General features: G+C 41.9%; 1 protein-coding gene across 35 annotated transcripts in view; it reads left to right on the plus strand.

Moving 5' to 3' along the window:
* The window catches only part of AOPEP (aminopeptidase O (putative)), a 449451-nt gene that overhangs the window by 72241 nt on the left and 360145 nt on the right, over positions 1 to 17065 (plus strand). For all 35 annotated transcript variants that reach the window (XR_013532554.1, XR_013532563.1, XR_013532561.1 and 32 more), the window contains one exon: positions 13399 to 13644. Coding sequence is in view for 20 of the 35 variants with exons in the window: in XM_078365849.1 (XP_078221975.1) it covers positions 13399 to 13644 (246 nt within the window). In the remaining 15 variants the exon portion in view is untranslated. The remainder of the gene's footprint in view (positions 1 to 13398; positions 13645 to 17065) is intronic.

Consider the following 17065-nt stretch of genomic DNA (forward strand, 5'->3'; position numbering starts at 1 on the left):
AGTCATTCCTGCTGAGAAGCTAAACCAAAATAGGAAAAGCCCTATTAGAAAGCAAAGAGAGGCTGAGCGCTGTGGCTCATGCCTACAATCCCAGCGCTTGGGGAGGCTGAGGCGGATGGATTATGAGGTCAGGAGTTCGAAACCAGCCTGGCTAACATGGTGAAACCTCATCTCTACTAAAAATACAAAAATTAGCCAAGTGTGGGGGTGGGCACCTGAAATCCCAGCTACTCGAGAGGCTGAGGCAGAATTGCTTGAACCTGGGAGGTGGAGGTTGCAGTAAGCTGAGATTGTGCCATTGCACTCCAGTTCTGGGCGACATAGCAAGACTCTTGTCTCAACCAAAAAAAAAAAGGAAAGAGAATTGAGAGGAAGAGATGTAAGCATATTATTTATACAGAAAGAGAGATATGAAATTCTGTGAAGTCTGCTGAAATATTTATATGTGTTTGGCTACATTCAAGTAATCCTCAATGTCTCCTCTCCTCCTATACCTTTTAACTTTGGTTTGTAGTGCTTATCAGGTCAAAAACATAACTTCGGGGCCAGGCATGGTGGCTCACACCTGTAATCACAGCACTTTGGGAGGCCAAGGTGGGTATATCACTTGAGGTCAGGAGTTTGAGACCAGCCTGGCCAACATGGTGAAACCCTGTCTCTACTAAAAAATAAAAAAATTAACTGGGTGCGATGGCAGATGCCTATAATCCCAGCTACATGAGAGACTGAAGCAGGAGAATCTCTTGAACCCAAGAGGCGGAGGTTTCAGTGATCCAAGATTGTGCCACTGCACTCTTGCCTTGGAGACAGAGCAAGACTCCGTCTCAAATAAATAAATAAATTGCATAGTTTCTGATGGATTACTTTCTATGCTACTCTGCTGTTAGCAGTGCACTGTAGGGACAGCACCTCCCTCAGTGGGGCTGGTCGCCTCTTTAGGAGCATAGGACACAGGGAATCTGATGCAAAACCCTTGGATTCTCGGAATCCTGCTTGGTCAGGGCTTTGCTAACATAGATAGTGATTTGTGAGGGGGACTCAAGATGGCACTGTGAGAACAACCCAGGATTGAAGCTCCTGGTTAATCCGCGGAGAGGTGAGTCAGAGCTGCATTTTCAGACCGATCTTTGTTGTCCACAGAACGGGGAAATTCCCAAGTATAAAGGAGATGTGGGACACCAGGCAGAGGCTTTGCTTGGAGAAGCTGGCAGCCGGGGTGACGGCGGCCGGCCCTACCCAGCGCTCCCCACAGGGCGCGCTTGTCCGGGTGCCCTGTTGAACCGGCAACCTCAGACTTGAGAGGGCTGAACTTGAGACTAAAGGGGACTTGGACAGTGGGCCAGCCCAGGGGATTGCAGGGACACAGCGTTAGGGGTAGCGCAGTGGGACAGACAAAACGGCGATTCCAAATGCTCGCCATGGATACGGTCCCTGAGACGCTCCGTGGGGGAGGGGCGTCCACCATTACTGAGGCAACCCACCCTGACTGAGATACACGCCCACTGCTGACGCAGCCTGCAGTTGCCGAGGCAACCCGCCCCTACTGAGATACACGCCCACTGCTGACGCAGCCTGCCATTGCTGAGGCAACCCACTACAACAGAGAGACTCCGCCGCAGGGCGTAGCCCGTGGCAGAGACCGCAGCAGAAGAGTAAAAGCCTGCAGCAACAGGGCGAACCTCACAACAGCAGAGCAGAGCCTCGGCAGTCAAAAAGTGACTAGACTGCCTCCTAGCTGGGCAGGACACCTCAACGGACATCCAAAAACAAAACCCCAACCTGCCGAGACAGAGCATTTGAGAAAAAAAGGGTTTTTTAATGACCTCTGTTGCAGTAGAATCAAACATAGCAGCCTAACAGCCCTGAGGGAACAGCAGAGCTCACAGCTCAGCAATTGAGCTCATATAAAGTACAGACAGTCTCCTCAAGCAGCTCCCTGACCCCTCTATATCCAAAAGACTGACATTTGGCAGGCATCATCCTGGGACAAAGATACTAGAAAAAGAAACTGGTAGCATCCCTCACTGTTCCACAGCTGCTATAGGTGCACCCCAGACAAGCAGGGCCTGTAGTGGACCTCAGCAGTCGTACAGCGAAGGGGCTAGACTGGTAGAAGGAAAACCAAGTAACAGAAATACTTCATCATCAACAATCCGGGTGTCCACTAAGAGACCCAATCGAAAAGTCAGCAACTATGCAGACGACAAGTGGATAAAATCCACAGGGATGGGAAGAAACCAGCGCAAAAAGGAGGAAAACACCCGAAACCAGAACACCTCGCCTCCTAGAAAGGACCAAAACTCCTCACCAGCAAGGGAACAAAGCTGGACGGAGAATGACTGTGATGAAATGACGGAATTAGACTTCAGAAGGTGGATAATGAAAACCTTTTGTGAGCTAAAAGAACATGTATTAAATCAATGCAAAGAAACTAAGAACCTTGAAAAAAGATATGAAAAAAGATTTGAGGAAATGATAACAAGAATGGATAACTTAGAGAGGAATATGAATGAATTAAAGGAGCTGAAAAACACAATACGAGAACTTCGCGAAGCATGCACAAGTTTCAATAGCCGAATTGACCAAGCAGAAGAAAGAATATCTGAAGTCGAAGATCAACTCAACAAAATAAAACGAGAAACCAAGATCAGAGAAAAAAGCGCAAAAAGGAATGAACAAAGTCTCCAAGAAATGTGGGACTATGTGAAAAGACCTAACCTACGTTTGATAGGTGTACCAGAAGGGGACGAACAGAATGAATCCAAGCTGGAAAATACTCTTCAGGACATCATCCAGGAAAATTTCCCCCACCTAGCAAGACAGGCCAACACTCAGTTGCAGGAAATACAGAGAACACCACAAAGATATTCCGCAAGAAGAGCAGCCCCAAGGCACATAATCGTCAGATTCAACAAGGTTGAAATGAAGGAGAAGATACTAAGGGCAGCCAGAGAGAAAGGTCGGGTCACCCACAAAGGGAAGCCCATCAGACTCACAGCAGATCTCTCAGCAGAAACACTACAAGCCAGAAGAGAGTGGGGCCAATATTCAACATTCTTAAAAAAAAGAACTTTCAACCCAGAATTTCATATCCAGCCAAACTGAGCTTCAGAAGTGAAGGAAAAATAAAATCCTTTGCGAACAAGCAAGTACTCAGAGATTTTGTCACCACCAGGCCTGCTTTACAAGAGCTCCTGAAAGAGACACTACACATAGAAAGGAACAACCAGTACCAGCCATTCCAAAATCACACTAAATGCTAAAGAGCTTCAACATAATGAAGAATCTACAACAACTAACGGGCAAAACGGCCACTTAGCATCAAAATGGCAGTATCAAATTCACACATAACAATATTAACCCTAAATGTAAATGGACTAAATGCACCAATCAAAAGACACAGACTGGCAAATTGGATAAAAATCCAAAACCCATTAGTGTGCTGTATCCAGGAAACCCATCTCACATGCAAGGATACACAAAGGCTCAAAATAAAGGGATGGAGGAAGATTTACCAAGCAAATGAAGAGCAAAAGAAAGCAGGAGTTGCAATTCTCATCTCTGATAAAATAGACTTTAAAGCAACAAAGATAAAAAGAGATAAAGAAGGCCATTACATAATGGTAAAAGGATCGATACAACAAGAAGAGCTAACGATTCTAAACATATATGGACCCAATACAGGAGCACCCAGATACATAAGGCAAGTTCTTAATGACTTACAAAGAGACTTAGACTCCCACACAATAATAGTGGGAGACCAACACTCCACTGTCAATACTAGGCAGATCAACCAGACAGAAAATCAACAAGGATATCCAGGGCTTGAACTCAGACCTGGAGCAAGCAAACCTGATAGACATTTACAGAACTCTCCACCCCAAATCCACAGAATATACATTCTTCTCAGCACCACATCACACCTACTCTAAAATTGACCACATAATTGGAAGTAAAGCACTGCTCAACAAATGCAAAATAACTGAAATCATAACAAACAGCCTCTCAGACCATAGTGCAATCAAGATAGAACTCAGAATTCAGAAACCAACCCAGAACCGCACAGCTTCATGGAAACTGAACAACTGGCTCTTGAATGTTGACTGGGTAAACAATGAAATGAAGGCAGAAATAAAGAAGTTCTTCAAAACCAATGAAAACGAAGACACAACATGCCAGAATCTTTGGGACACATTTAAAGCAGTCTCTAGAGGAAAGTATATGGCAATAAGTGCCCATATGAGGAGAATGGAGAAATCCAAAATTGACACCCTATCGTCAAAATTGAAAGAGCTAGAGGAGCAAGATCAAAAAAAAACTCAAAACCCAGCAGAAGACAAGAAATAACTAAGATCAGAGCTGAACTGAAGGAGATTGAGACACGAAAAACCCTTAATAAAATCAATAAATCCAAGAGCTGGTGTTTTGAAAAGATCAACAAAATAGACAGACCACTAGCCAGATTGATAAAAAAGAAAAGAGAGAACAACCAAATAAATGCAATAAAAAATGATAAAGGGGAAATCACCACAGATTCCACAGAAATTCAAACCATCATCAGAGAATATTACAAACAACTCTATCCACTTAAACTAGTAAACCTGGAAGAAATGGATAAATTCCTGGACTCCTGTGTCCTCCCAAGCCTAAACCAGGAGGAAGCTGAAACTATGAATAGACCAATAACAAGGTCAGAAGTCGAGGCAGCAATTAAGAGTCTACCACACAAAAAAAGCCCGGGTCCAGATGGGTTCACAGCCGAATTCTACCAGACACACAAAGAGGAGCTGGTACCATTCCTTCTAAAACTATTCCAAATAATCCAAAAAGAGGGAATCCTTCCCAAATCATTTTATGAGACCAACATCATCCTGATACCAAAACCCGGCAGAGACCCAACAAGAAAAGAAAACTTCCGGCCAATATCCATGATGAACATAGATGCAAAAATCTTCAATAAAATATTGGCAAGCCGATTGCAACAGCAAATCAAAAAACTTATCCATCATGATCAAGTAGGATTCATCCCGGGGATGCAAGTCTGGTTCAACATACGCAAGTCTATCAACGTAATTCACCACATAAACAGAACCAAAAATAAAAACCACATGATTATCTCAATTGACGCAGAGAAGGCATTCGACAAAATTCAACAGCCCTTTATGCTAAAAACCCTCAATAAACTTGGTATCGATGGAACGTAATCTCAAAGTAATAAAAGCTATTTATGACAAACCAGCAGCCAATATCATACTGAATGGGCAAAAACTGGAAGCATTCCGCTTGAAATCTGGCACTAGACAAGGATGCCCTCTCTCACCACTTCTATTCAATATAGTACTGGAAGTTCTAGCCAGAGCAATCAGGCAAGAAAAAGAAATAAAGGGTATTCAAATAGGAAAGGTGGAAGCCAAATTGTCTCTATTTGCAGATGACATGATAGTATACCTGGAAGACCCCATCGCCTCAGCCCAAAATCTCCTGAAACTGATAAGCAACTTCAGCAGTCTCAGGATATAAAATCAATGTGCAAAAATCACAGGCATTCGTCTACACCAATAACAGACTTAAAGAAAGCCAAATCAAGAACTAACTTCCATTCACAATTGCTACAAAAAGAATAAAATACCTTGGAATACAACTCACAAGGAACGTAAGGGACCTCTTCAAGGAGAACTACAAACCACTGCTCAACGAAATCAGAGAGGACACAAACAGATGGAGAAACATTCCATGTTCATGGTTAGGAATAATTAATATTGTGAAAATGGCTATACTGCCCAAAGTAATTTACAGAATCAGCACTATTCCCATCAAGCTACGTAGCATTGACTTTCTTCACAGAACTGGAAAAAACCACCATGAACTTCATATGGAACCAAAAGAGAGCCCACATAGCCAAATGAATTCTAAGCAAAAAGAACACAGTGGGGGGCATCACACTACCGGTTTTCAAACTATACTACAAGGCTACAGTAATCAAAACAGCATGGTACTGGTACCAAAACAGAGATATAGACCAATGGAACAAAACAGAGGCACCGGAGGCAACACAACATATCTACAACTATACAATCTTTGATAAACCTGACAAAAACAAGCAATGGGGAAAGGATTCCCTATTTAACAAATGGTGTTGGGAAAACTGGCTAGCCATGTGCAGAAAGCAGAAACTGGACCCCTTCCTGACACCTTACACTAAAATTAACTCCAGATGGATTAAAGACTTAAACATAAGACCTGTCACGATAAAAACTCTAGAAGGAAATCTAGGCAAAACTATCCAGGACATAGGAGTAGGCAAGGACTTCATGAACAAAACAACAAAAGCATTGGCAACAAAAGCCAAAATAGACAAATGGGACCTAATGAAACTCCACAGCTTCTGCACGGCAAAAGAAACAGTCACTAGAGTGAATCGGCAACCAACAGAATGGGAAAAAATTTTTACAGTTTACCCATCTGACAAAGGGCTGATATCCAGAATTTACAAAGAACTCAAACAGATTTACAGGAAAAAACCAAACAAGCCCATTCAAAATTGGGCAAAGGATATGAACCGACACTTTACGAAAGAAGACATATGTGAGGCCAACAATCATATGAAAAACTGCTCATCGTCACTGGTCATCAGAGAGATGCAAATCAAAACCACATTGAGATACCATCTCACGCCAGTTAGAATGGCGATCATTAAAAAATCTGGAGACAACAGATGCTGGAGAGGATGTGGAGAAAAAGGAACACTTTTACACTGTTGGTGGGAGTGTAAAGTAGTCCAACCATTGTGGAAGACAGTGTGGCGATCCCTCAAGGCCTTAGAAGTAGAAATTCCATTTGACCCAGCAATCCCATTACTGGGTATATACCCAAAGGACTATAAATCGTTCTACTATAAGGACACATGCACACGAATGTTCATTGCAGCACTGTTTACAATAGCAAAGACCTGGAATCAACTCAAATGCCCATCGATGATAGACTGGATTGGGAAAATGTGGCACATATACACCATTGAATATTATGCAGCAATCAGAAATGATGAGTTTGTGTCGTTTGTAGGGACATGGATGAATCTGGAGAACATCATTCTCAGCAAACTGACACAAGAACAGAAAATGAAACACCGCATATTCTCAGTCATAGGCGGGTAATGAAAAATGAGAACACATGGACACAGAGAGGGGAGTACTAAACACTGGGGTCTATTGGGGGGAAAAGGGGAGGGCCAGTGGGAGGGGGAGGTGGGGAGGGATAGCCTGGGGAGAAAAGCCAAATGTGGGTGAAGGGGAGAAGGAAAGCAAAGCACTCTGCCATGTGTGTACCTACGCAACTGTCTTGCATGCTCTGCTCATGTACCCCAAAACCTAAAATGCAATTAAAAAAAAAAAGGAAAAAAAAAAAAAGATAGTGATTTCTTCTTTTTTAAGTATGAACCAGATAAAATCATTTTGAGGTTTTAAAAAATTAATACAGGCCATTGGATATTTACTGGCAGCCTGTCTAGATGCTCAATGGTTTCTAGCTTTGAGAGCCAAAAGAGGGAGAAGGTGGACACCTGGAAGATGCACAGTTCATGCATCATGCTTCCTTCCTGGGATTTTATCCCCAGCTCAGTTGAATCATTTTTCCTATTTACAGAAAGTCACTAGGTCAGTACCTTCTGGTGGAGAAAGCCCAGAGTAATGGTACAGATGGTTAGTTACTCCTTGAAAACCAGCTAAGATATACCCCTAATGCAGATTTCTTTTGTGTTGGTTTTATTTTGCCATGTTGCTTTTACTAGTACCTTAGTAACAGCGGCCATTCGTCTTCATCTTTCAGAGATGAAACTATGTGCTCTCTCTTCGGATGGGCACATATTATTGCCTGCATTTTGCTTTTTTTTTGGCAGAAGGGAGGTAATTTCCACTTCTTGTTCAGTACCTTGCCTATTTTGGGCTGTCTTTCCTGAGCTATATGAACATTCTAGATTGCATATTAGATTTTACTTCTGTATTCTTGAGGGAAGAAGGGAATTGTGGGCAGAAGTGACATCGTCTACCTTCACGTGGGAACTTTAATTTCATGTGAGATCCTTCTGTGCTGTCTTCCCTGCAGTGGGATCACAGAGAAGCCTTTGTTTTGTAATTTCAGATGGCCTGAATTTCTGAGTAAGGATGACAGGCACTCTGGAGAGTCCCTTAGATCTACAGCGGACCTGGTATTAGCAAAAAGTACACTGCTTTGTGTTAAGCCACTGAAATACCAGGGTTGTTTGTTAACAGCATATCCTAGCCTATTCTGAATTGATACAGCAGGCATTGGGTATTCGAAGTCAGAGAAAGTCTTGATCTAAATATCTAGTTTATTCCTGAAGATAAGCTTGCAAAACAGATTGGATAGATTATTATTCCTGTTTTATAGCTAAGGATATTGAAGCTCAGATAGTAAGTAGCGATACCTGGATTTATATCCAGGCCTGACCCCAGAGAGAGGTGAGTCAGAACCTGGAGACTTTAAAAAAACTATATGTGACATGAATGCCTCACCTGGAGTTTGATCCACCTTCCTGTCTGGAGAGACACTGCCATGATTTGAGCTACCATTAATGGAGTGTGTCATGTTGGAACAGAAAACAGAAGTGGAGAGCAAGGCCTTTGAGCTTGAAAGTGACATTCTTGCTAGTTGGATATGGCTCTTTGGACAAAGCTACACTTTTCCTTATTTGTAGAATGAAGGCTTTGTCTGTGGGTTCTCAAATTCTTGATAGAGAAGGAGTACTCTTTTTTATTTAAGGCATTGATTGATTGTTGGAGGAGCTGTGCAGTTGGAAAATGTGTGCCTTTGGAAGGCTAGGGGAAGGCAAAGACAGAAATTTGTTATTTTGCTTTTCTAGCCATATTCCAAAGAGATGTGGGGTTGGAGAGTGGGCAGCAGCCACTGACTCTCTGCTCTCTCCTTCCTGCTCAGAAGCAACTTAGGCTTCTTGGTTTTCTTGCATCTCTATTCTGAAAGGAGGAAGAAATGGTCAAATCAAATGAAGATTCTGGGAAGAGATGGTATCTAAAATTCTTGTTGGGCTTTAGGGGAAGAAGCAGGTACGACTCCTCTCTTGTTCTCCTAAGTTCACAAGTTGAGGAGCAGACAGAGGAGATAAAAATAAAGGTTTTATTATTGACGGAAGCTGGACTGAAGGAATGCTCAGGTGCATTGTCTCAGTGGGCTTTCTGAGACTCCATTTCCAAATGAGACAAATTTACCCACCCAGTTCCCAGCCCAGCTGGACTGCTGCTGGCATCCGCAACACAGATGCAGAGTCCACCTGACACATGGCAAGAACAGGCCCAAAAGTGCACCCTTTGTGGGCAAGCAGATTCAAAAGAGAAAGCCTGAGGTGACCAAGCCAGTCAGGTACTCTGGGGAGAGAGATCAGGGCTGCCTCCTTAGGGAAGTGTGTCTTTTTATGAAACTGTGAGGCCCAGTGAATGGGATTCCTCCCAGGCTCCCTTCCAGGTGTAATAAGCTGTGATTAAGTTTTCCCCTCCTTTATCAGTATGCTTGTCCATCAGGAATATACTGCTGATAAAAGCGTAGCTTACGTTTGCTTAGTCCTGCCCCGGCCGTGTGCTTCATGAGTACTGTCTTTAGTTGCCGGAAAGTGGCTCTGTGTTTTCATCCATTACATTTCTGACTTCATGCAAAGTTTGCCAGCAAAGGTGCTCTGAAGTGCCAGTCACAGTGGTGTTTTTGGTTATGTTCACATCTGGTCCCTTTTGTCTTACCCAGCACCCGTTCTACTTCAAACCTTCCTAAGACCTAAGTCAAATTCATGTAAATACAACTTTCACATGGGCCTGCTATACCACAGGTTTTCATTTGCCGAAAGTGTTCATCTGGGTTCCAGAAATTTGGCCAAAGTGTGGGTCACTGAACTTACGGTCTGTGTTCATGTGGGTGAAATTATAGTAAGAACATTCCCTCTTCCTGCCCCACTTTCACACATGTTCCAGCCACTCTGAGTGAGCATTTTAGTAAATACATTGATTATAAGGCACTCAGATAAGCTGTTGAAAGTTTATTAATTTTATTCAGCTGTAGTATAACCTTCAGCTACAGGGGAATCTTTGTGTTATGTTGCTTTAACCTCTTGAGACCTTCGTGGGAGCCATACTGTTTAAACGTGACACAGAAACTTGGATAAAGTCCAGAGGAACTTAGCAAAAATAATTAAAGGCATGGAAAATGGGCACTACACAGAAGAAAATGCATGGAGACTGATGATTTGAAAGAGGAATCTGGTGGGGAACAGGTCTTAGAGTTGTAAAGAATATGAACACTTGCTTTGATAGAAAGGGCAGCGTTTTTGAGTTGGTGCTGAGTCTGTGGAAGACCATGACTTTGTAGAAGCACAGAATGGGCCAGGCGGGTGGTTCACGCCTTTAATCCCAGCACTTTAGGAGGCCAAGGCAGGTGGATTGCGACATCAGGAGATCGAGACCATCCTGGCTAATATGGTGAAACCCTGTCTCTACTAAAAATACAAAAATTAACTGGGCATGATGATGCGTGCCTGTAATCCCAGCTGCTAAGGAGACTGAGGCAGGAGAACCTCTTGGATCTGGGAGACAGAGGTTGCAGTGAGCTGAGCTTGCACCACTACACTCCAGCCTGGCGACCATGTTAAAGTTGGGGAAAAAGAGGTCCCAGAAACTGAGTTGTCTGCCTTGGTCACAAAGAGCCAGTCTGAGAAGATGCTAAAGCCCAGGTTTCCTGATCCCTACATGGAAAACTAGGAGTGGCTTCCCTGATGCCATTCCCATTTCCTCTGTGGGAGCCTACTCTTCTCACCTGGTCAGAGCTTGACTGCATGAAAGTCCTGGATTTTTTCCCAGGCTTTGATTATAACGGTACTAATTCATACAGCTAGAATCATTTTAGCATAAAAGGCACTGAGCTAGTGCCTTTTATGCCCAGAGAGACTCTAACTCACCTTGTTCCTGACTGGAAAAGGATATGAGAGAACTTACCATGGAGATGGAATATTCTCTGTCAGGTTTAGGTTGTATATGATCATCAGAAAGTCATTAGGCCAACCACTTTTGGGTATATCCTTGGCTACCTCAGCATTCTCTAACTTTAGGGTTCTTGGCAGCAAGAAATAATCTTTCCCCATCTTGTGTTTAGAGAGGCCATTAGAATGACCTGCAAAATTGTGCTATGGTAGATACAATTTAAACTTAGGCCCCAGCTTTGTCCAGAAGTTGCCTGCACATCTCCAGTTTCTGTTGTTTAACTACTCTGAAAGCTTTACAATAGAGACCATATGAACTGAAATTACTGTAGCATATTATATATCTGTGTAGATACGTGAGAAAAAAACATCATGGTGATTAATTTAAGTGGCCTTTTTCACTTTGGGAGACCTTTGGCTGCATTCATACACCAGCACAGTACTTGTCATTAGGTGGGCACTGCAGCCTTTTTTAGTTAAATGTCCACCAACAGTCACTTTGACTCACTCTCTCCACAAAGTCCAGAGACTTTGGCCAGAATTCAGTGTCAAGAATTCTGACCTTCATGTCATCTTCCTCTGACAAGTTTTTATGGGTCTCTACCCATTTTCTTACTCTCCACTGTGGTGAAATGCCTTTGGGTGCTAGAAGCTGCGTTCTGTGTACCATGATGGTAGAAAATGAGACTTATCTGTACCTAGCCACATTGGTCTCCTGAGTGCTGGCCTTGGGTAAGCGAAAGTTACTTCATAAATTTGGAGAGGAATTATTGTTGCATTCTGCCTGTATTGGGACATGCCAGCATCTTAAGATTTTTCAGTATTCACTGTGAGTCAAGTGAGCCCCTATAGTTAGAATTGGCTGGATGCAGTGGTTCATGCCTATGATTCCAGCACTTTGGGAGGCCAAGGCAGGAGGATCATTTGACACAAGAAGTTTGAGACCACTCTGGGTTACAAAGTGAGACCCCATCTCCAGACTCCATCTCTTTAAAAAAAAAAAAAAAAAGCTAGATGTGGCAAGGCAACACAACTGTAGTCCCAGCTACTCAGGAGACTGAGGTGGGAGGATTGCTTGAGCCCAGGAGTTGGAGGCTACAGTGAGCTATGAGCCTGCCATTGCAGTCCAGCCTGGGCAATAATATAATAATAATATGCTGATGTGGTGGTTCATGCCTATAATCCCAGCACTTTGTAAGTCAAAGGTGGTGGATTACCTGAGGTCAGGAGTTTGAGACCAGCCTGGCCAACATGATAAAACCCCGTCTCTACTAAAACATACAAAATTAGTCAGGCGTGGTGGCATGTACCTGTAATCCCAGCTACTTGGGAGGCTGAGGGAGGAGACTGACTTGAACCCAGGAGATGGAAGTTGCAGTGAGCCAAGATCGCGCCACTACACTTTAGCCTGGGAGACAGAGCTAGACTCCATCTCAAATAAATAAATAAACATGAATAAATAAACAAAGATTAGAGGGGTTTTTCATTTTGTTTGAATAAAAGACATGTTATCAGGTGAAAAAATTGACTACCGTTGGATGTAGCTTTGAGTTTATAAGTTCTCTTGAGGCCTGTGACTCAGGTTCTAGGAATTTTCTTTCAGCTCTGCCTTTGATGGAATAACTGGCAGTGGTCAGATGAAACAGGCTGGGGTCTGATCTTTTTCCTTAAAAGGCTGGCTCAGTTAAATTTGTACTGAAAGTGGGTTGGAAAATATTTTATCAAAAGTGCCTCTGTATTCCTCAGTAACAGCTTTTGATGGGCTGTGTTAAGAACATCTAGATCACCATTCAGTAAAATGGTTTGTGTTCTTTTGAAGAGTTTGAACCTGTAACTTTCATTTGGTTCTTGGTTCTACCTCAGTCCAAGTCTTTTATTCCAGGTAATTTCAGAATTGGATATTTAATTTGTGTGTACTGCTCCTTCCTTTGTGAGTTATGAATTGTCTCTAATTGGAGATTGGTCATATATGGTGATAATTGAAAACACCTAACTGAAGGGAGGAATTATTTGTATTTTGGTAAGAAGTTTTATTGTTTTGAGTCCCCCACAACAAAGTCCCCTGCAACATATTAAAGTCCCGTCTCTACTAAAAAATATGAAATTAACCATGTGTGGCGGCTGGCTAATTATTGAATCCTCCAGAACAAAGTTTATTCTAAAACAAAATTTTACTGCTTTCGCTTATCTTAGATTGAAGCTAGTCTATTGATTCAAACACATCAATAAGTATTTGACCTGTAAATTTTCACTGCTTTACAGAGCCAGTCAAACCAAGAATTGAAATGAGCAGTCTTTGCTTGTGAGCCTGTCTCCTAAAAGTTGTCTACATGCCTCACCTCCACAACAGGAGGAATAAACATGGTTTACCTTAAGTGCATCTATTTATTTTGTGTTGTTCCCAGGCATATTGGTGTTTGTAGTCACATGGAATACCCCTGCCGCTTCAAGAACGCTTCTGCCGCCACCCAGGAGATCATTCCTTATCGGGTCTTTGCCCCCGTGTGCCTCAAGGGTGCCTGCCAAGAGACCCTTCTGCGGCTGATCCCTCCTTGCCTCTCAGCAGCACATTCTGTTCTGGGAACACACCCGTTCTCTCGGCTGGATGTTCTCATCGTCCCTGCCAACTTTCCAAGTCTGGGGATGGCCAGGTATGTTGTTCCACTGTGGCACTTGGGGTACCTAGTTTTGGGAAGACTATGGCTTGCTTTATTCGAGCTCTGTCAGAGCTGTCATTTGACTAGAGTGGAAAGACTATGGCTGCTTATGCTTGGACATCTCATCGCTGCCTTGAGGGACAATTTGAATACAGACTCCCTCATGCATAAACCTTTGAGTGTCATCGGCTCCATTCAGACTGTGTTGAAAAGAAAAGGCTTACATTGTTGCTGGGATTGAGAAGACATAGTGCCCCCAGAGTGGTGAATGTTGGATCACCGCTGATCAGTGGCGGTTAGCTTGAATGATGACAGCATAATGCTAATGAGCCCAAGGTTATAGCATCAGGTTCTGAGCACAGTAACATAACTTGGTTCCAAGGCCACAGCTACTCACCTAATCCTGACCAGCTGTCTTGTCCATTCTCACCATTGGTCACAAGGGCAATGACTTGAGAGCCCCTGTGTCAGATAGACTGTGGATGAATTAGTATAAATTCATCCCTACTGCTAGAAAAACACCTCAAAGCAGATATGTTTACTGTGGGGGCTGGAGGAGAAGTCACTTGCTACTATTTTTTAATATAATAAATGTACTTTTCCTATTGTATCTTGGTTTGGTTCCTTGTATGTGTTTAAGCTAAAATCTATTCATTATTGCCATTGTTCAGTCATTGATGGGTATCTGTGTCCCACTGAGAAAAGATAGGAAATGGATTCAAGATTTTACTTGGTTATGTTTCTATTTGGTGAAAATCTTAATCATTAGCAGGGAATATGCTTGACTAAGGATGGGAAAAATAAGCTCACCAAAACATGTGACTTCAAGTTTTTCCCCATTAGTCAAGGAAATTCCTGCTGCCAGTTAATTCCCATGCTTTTGAGCAGCTGTCATTTGTGGTGTTTTCCCTGAAAACTGCACACATTCTTAGTAAAACCATGAGCAGAAAAGAATTGACCAGAACATTTGCTTTTGATCTTTACTACATACATAGACTTTAAAAAGACTGGCTGGCTCGCCTTAATCCTTGAGGAGGTCTGAGAAAGTCATTTAGACTCATTTTTATCCTATATTTATGAAGGTAATGGGAATACAGAAACTAGGATAATTTTATATATATCTATATATATATATGGTTATGTGTATCATATAATTGTCTTGGATGTCTATACATAGAATTTGTCATAATGGGGGGCTTCTTTTGTCCATTTGAAGAGTCTGCTGAACTTAATTTAAGTAGAGGTATTGGTTAAGAAAGAGTTGTTCATTAAATGTTTCTTATTTGTACACGGGTTTGAGGGGCCATATTTACTTGGGAGTTTTTAGCACTTTATGAGAATTGCAGCTTTTTAGGGCATGTTTGCTAGCAGTTCCAAGTTCTAGCCTGAGGGAACCAAAGGCAGAGTATTTTTCATGCACAGGATTCTGTTTTCTGTAGCTCCTTCCTGACATCCGTCTGCCAAAACCAGAGTGAGTTGACCTGCAGGCCATTCTATAAACCTTCTCTTTTCGAGTTTGCATGCCCAAGCAGGTAGGGCGTCTGCTGCTTTTTGCGACATTTAAACGTGCTTAACTCAGTATTTTTAAAGTAGTAAGCCTAAGTACCATACGGCCTAATGATCCTGGGCACAAATGTTGAAAAATATGATGGTGATAATAACCTAGCAGCAACAAAACTGCTTTTATGCTTAAAAGTAGGAGAACCATACATTCAGAATTTGTGATTTGTTGTAAAATACCATTTTTTTTTTCTTTTTAGACAGTGGAAGTAAAGTCTGCCCAGGTCTAGAGGTTTTCCTGGAGTTATTACCATTTCCTGGATGAGAGCTATAGAAGGGGGATTGTGGTATCTTCCACTGCTAGTTGGGGTAGGGAAGGAGAGCACTCTGTTTTTGCAAGCTCTGACTTCAGTTGATTCCACTTGCTTGGCTTGACCCTGTCAGAATCCCAATACCTTGGGCCACATGCAGCTGAATGGGATTTATGACTCAGCTGGCTACTGGGGCCCTGCTGCTTTATTTATGGTCGAGGCTTTGCTTGGGATTGTATAAAGCAAAGCTGGAACAAAAATGATGGTTTTGTAAGTCAACTTCATACCCTAAACAGGAGTAGAGAAACCTCAAGGCTAGGAGGAGTCATCCAAAAAGACCTCCATTGTCCTCTTAGTTATAATATGCTGAGAGATCAAAGGACTTCTTGGTAAAGTAAATGGCTCTTTCCCGAGTCCATATTTTATAAACATGTATGCAAGATCATAAATTCCATACCTCTGGACTTCTTTAGTGATTAGATCTTAATTGTAATGAATCCTACTTTATACCATTTCAGTATTCTTTTTTGGCAAATGACATTAAACATTCCTACATGAACTAAAATGGGTGAATTATAATTAACCATTTTAAAGAGTTTCTGAGAATTTTGGATAATATTAATAATGATTCCACTATTTTAAATGTTATATTTCATAGTTTTTATGAATAAACTTAAAAGTCTCTTTGATTCTGTTTTTGAGCTTGATTCTGATACTTCAGTGAAGTGGGGGAAAAAACACATTTATAAAACTTGAATGTATGGTAATGATAAATCAGTTGATAAGAAGGTAAATAATACACAGTTAATATTTTAGAATTTTGAATGCTTTTCAAACATATCAGTAACTAGAACATTTATCAACACTTTTTCTTCATGATTTTTGTCACCTTTTAATATAACAGGAGCCATTACTAATTGACCGGCTTCCCTACCCCAGTCCTTTTCTGAATCCCTGTTCCAGAGGAGAGAGGCTTTAGTTCTGTTCTGATTCTGAAAAAAATCACTAGTTTGCCTTTCAGATGCTTTCCTCAGTGGTTGTGTGTGGGCTTTCAGTTTTTGTTGCATTGTGTTTTTGCCTTCCATGAAGAATGAATCTGCCATATCAGGAACCATAAAGCGTACATTTCTTGGCTTGACTACTATGATGTCTATATGAAGAATATGCATGCCTTTAAAATGCGTCTTTGAAATACACACAGTTCTCTTCCTGTTGGTTTAATTAATATTCTAACATTTCCATTGTGTCCTCATCTGTTCTCAGAGTCTTTGCTGGGGATTGACTGGCAAGCCTAATTCTTAGTTTTAAGAAATACATGAAATGAGCTCATCATCACACTTACATTCTTTGTTATAACAGCAGTAATGTTAGTGGAATAATATTCTAGAACCAGGCTTATGACAGTTGCTAAAAAATTAACACCTTAGTCTTACCTCTGTATGTGTGTATAATAAATGCTTTGCTTCACATTTGTCTTTCGGCAGTTCACAATTACATGTCATGGGCATAATTAGCTTGGCAGAACTACCTTGCTGACATCTAAATATGTTCTTTTTTTTTCTTTGTATTTGAATTTCATGAATCTCCTGCAACTTATTTCAGAG

Source organism: Callithrix jacchus, chromosome 1, assembly GCF_049354715.1.
Source record: "Callithrix jacchus isolate 240 chromosome 1, calJac240_pri, whole genome shotgun sequence".
NCBI lineage: Eukaryota > Metazoa > Chordata > Mammalia > Primates > Cebidae > Callithrix > Callithrix jacchus.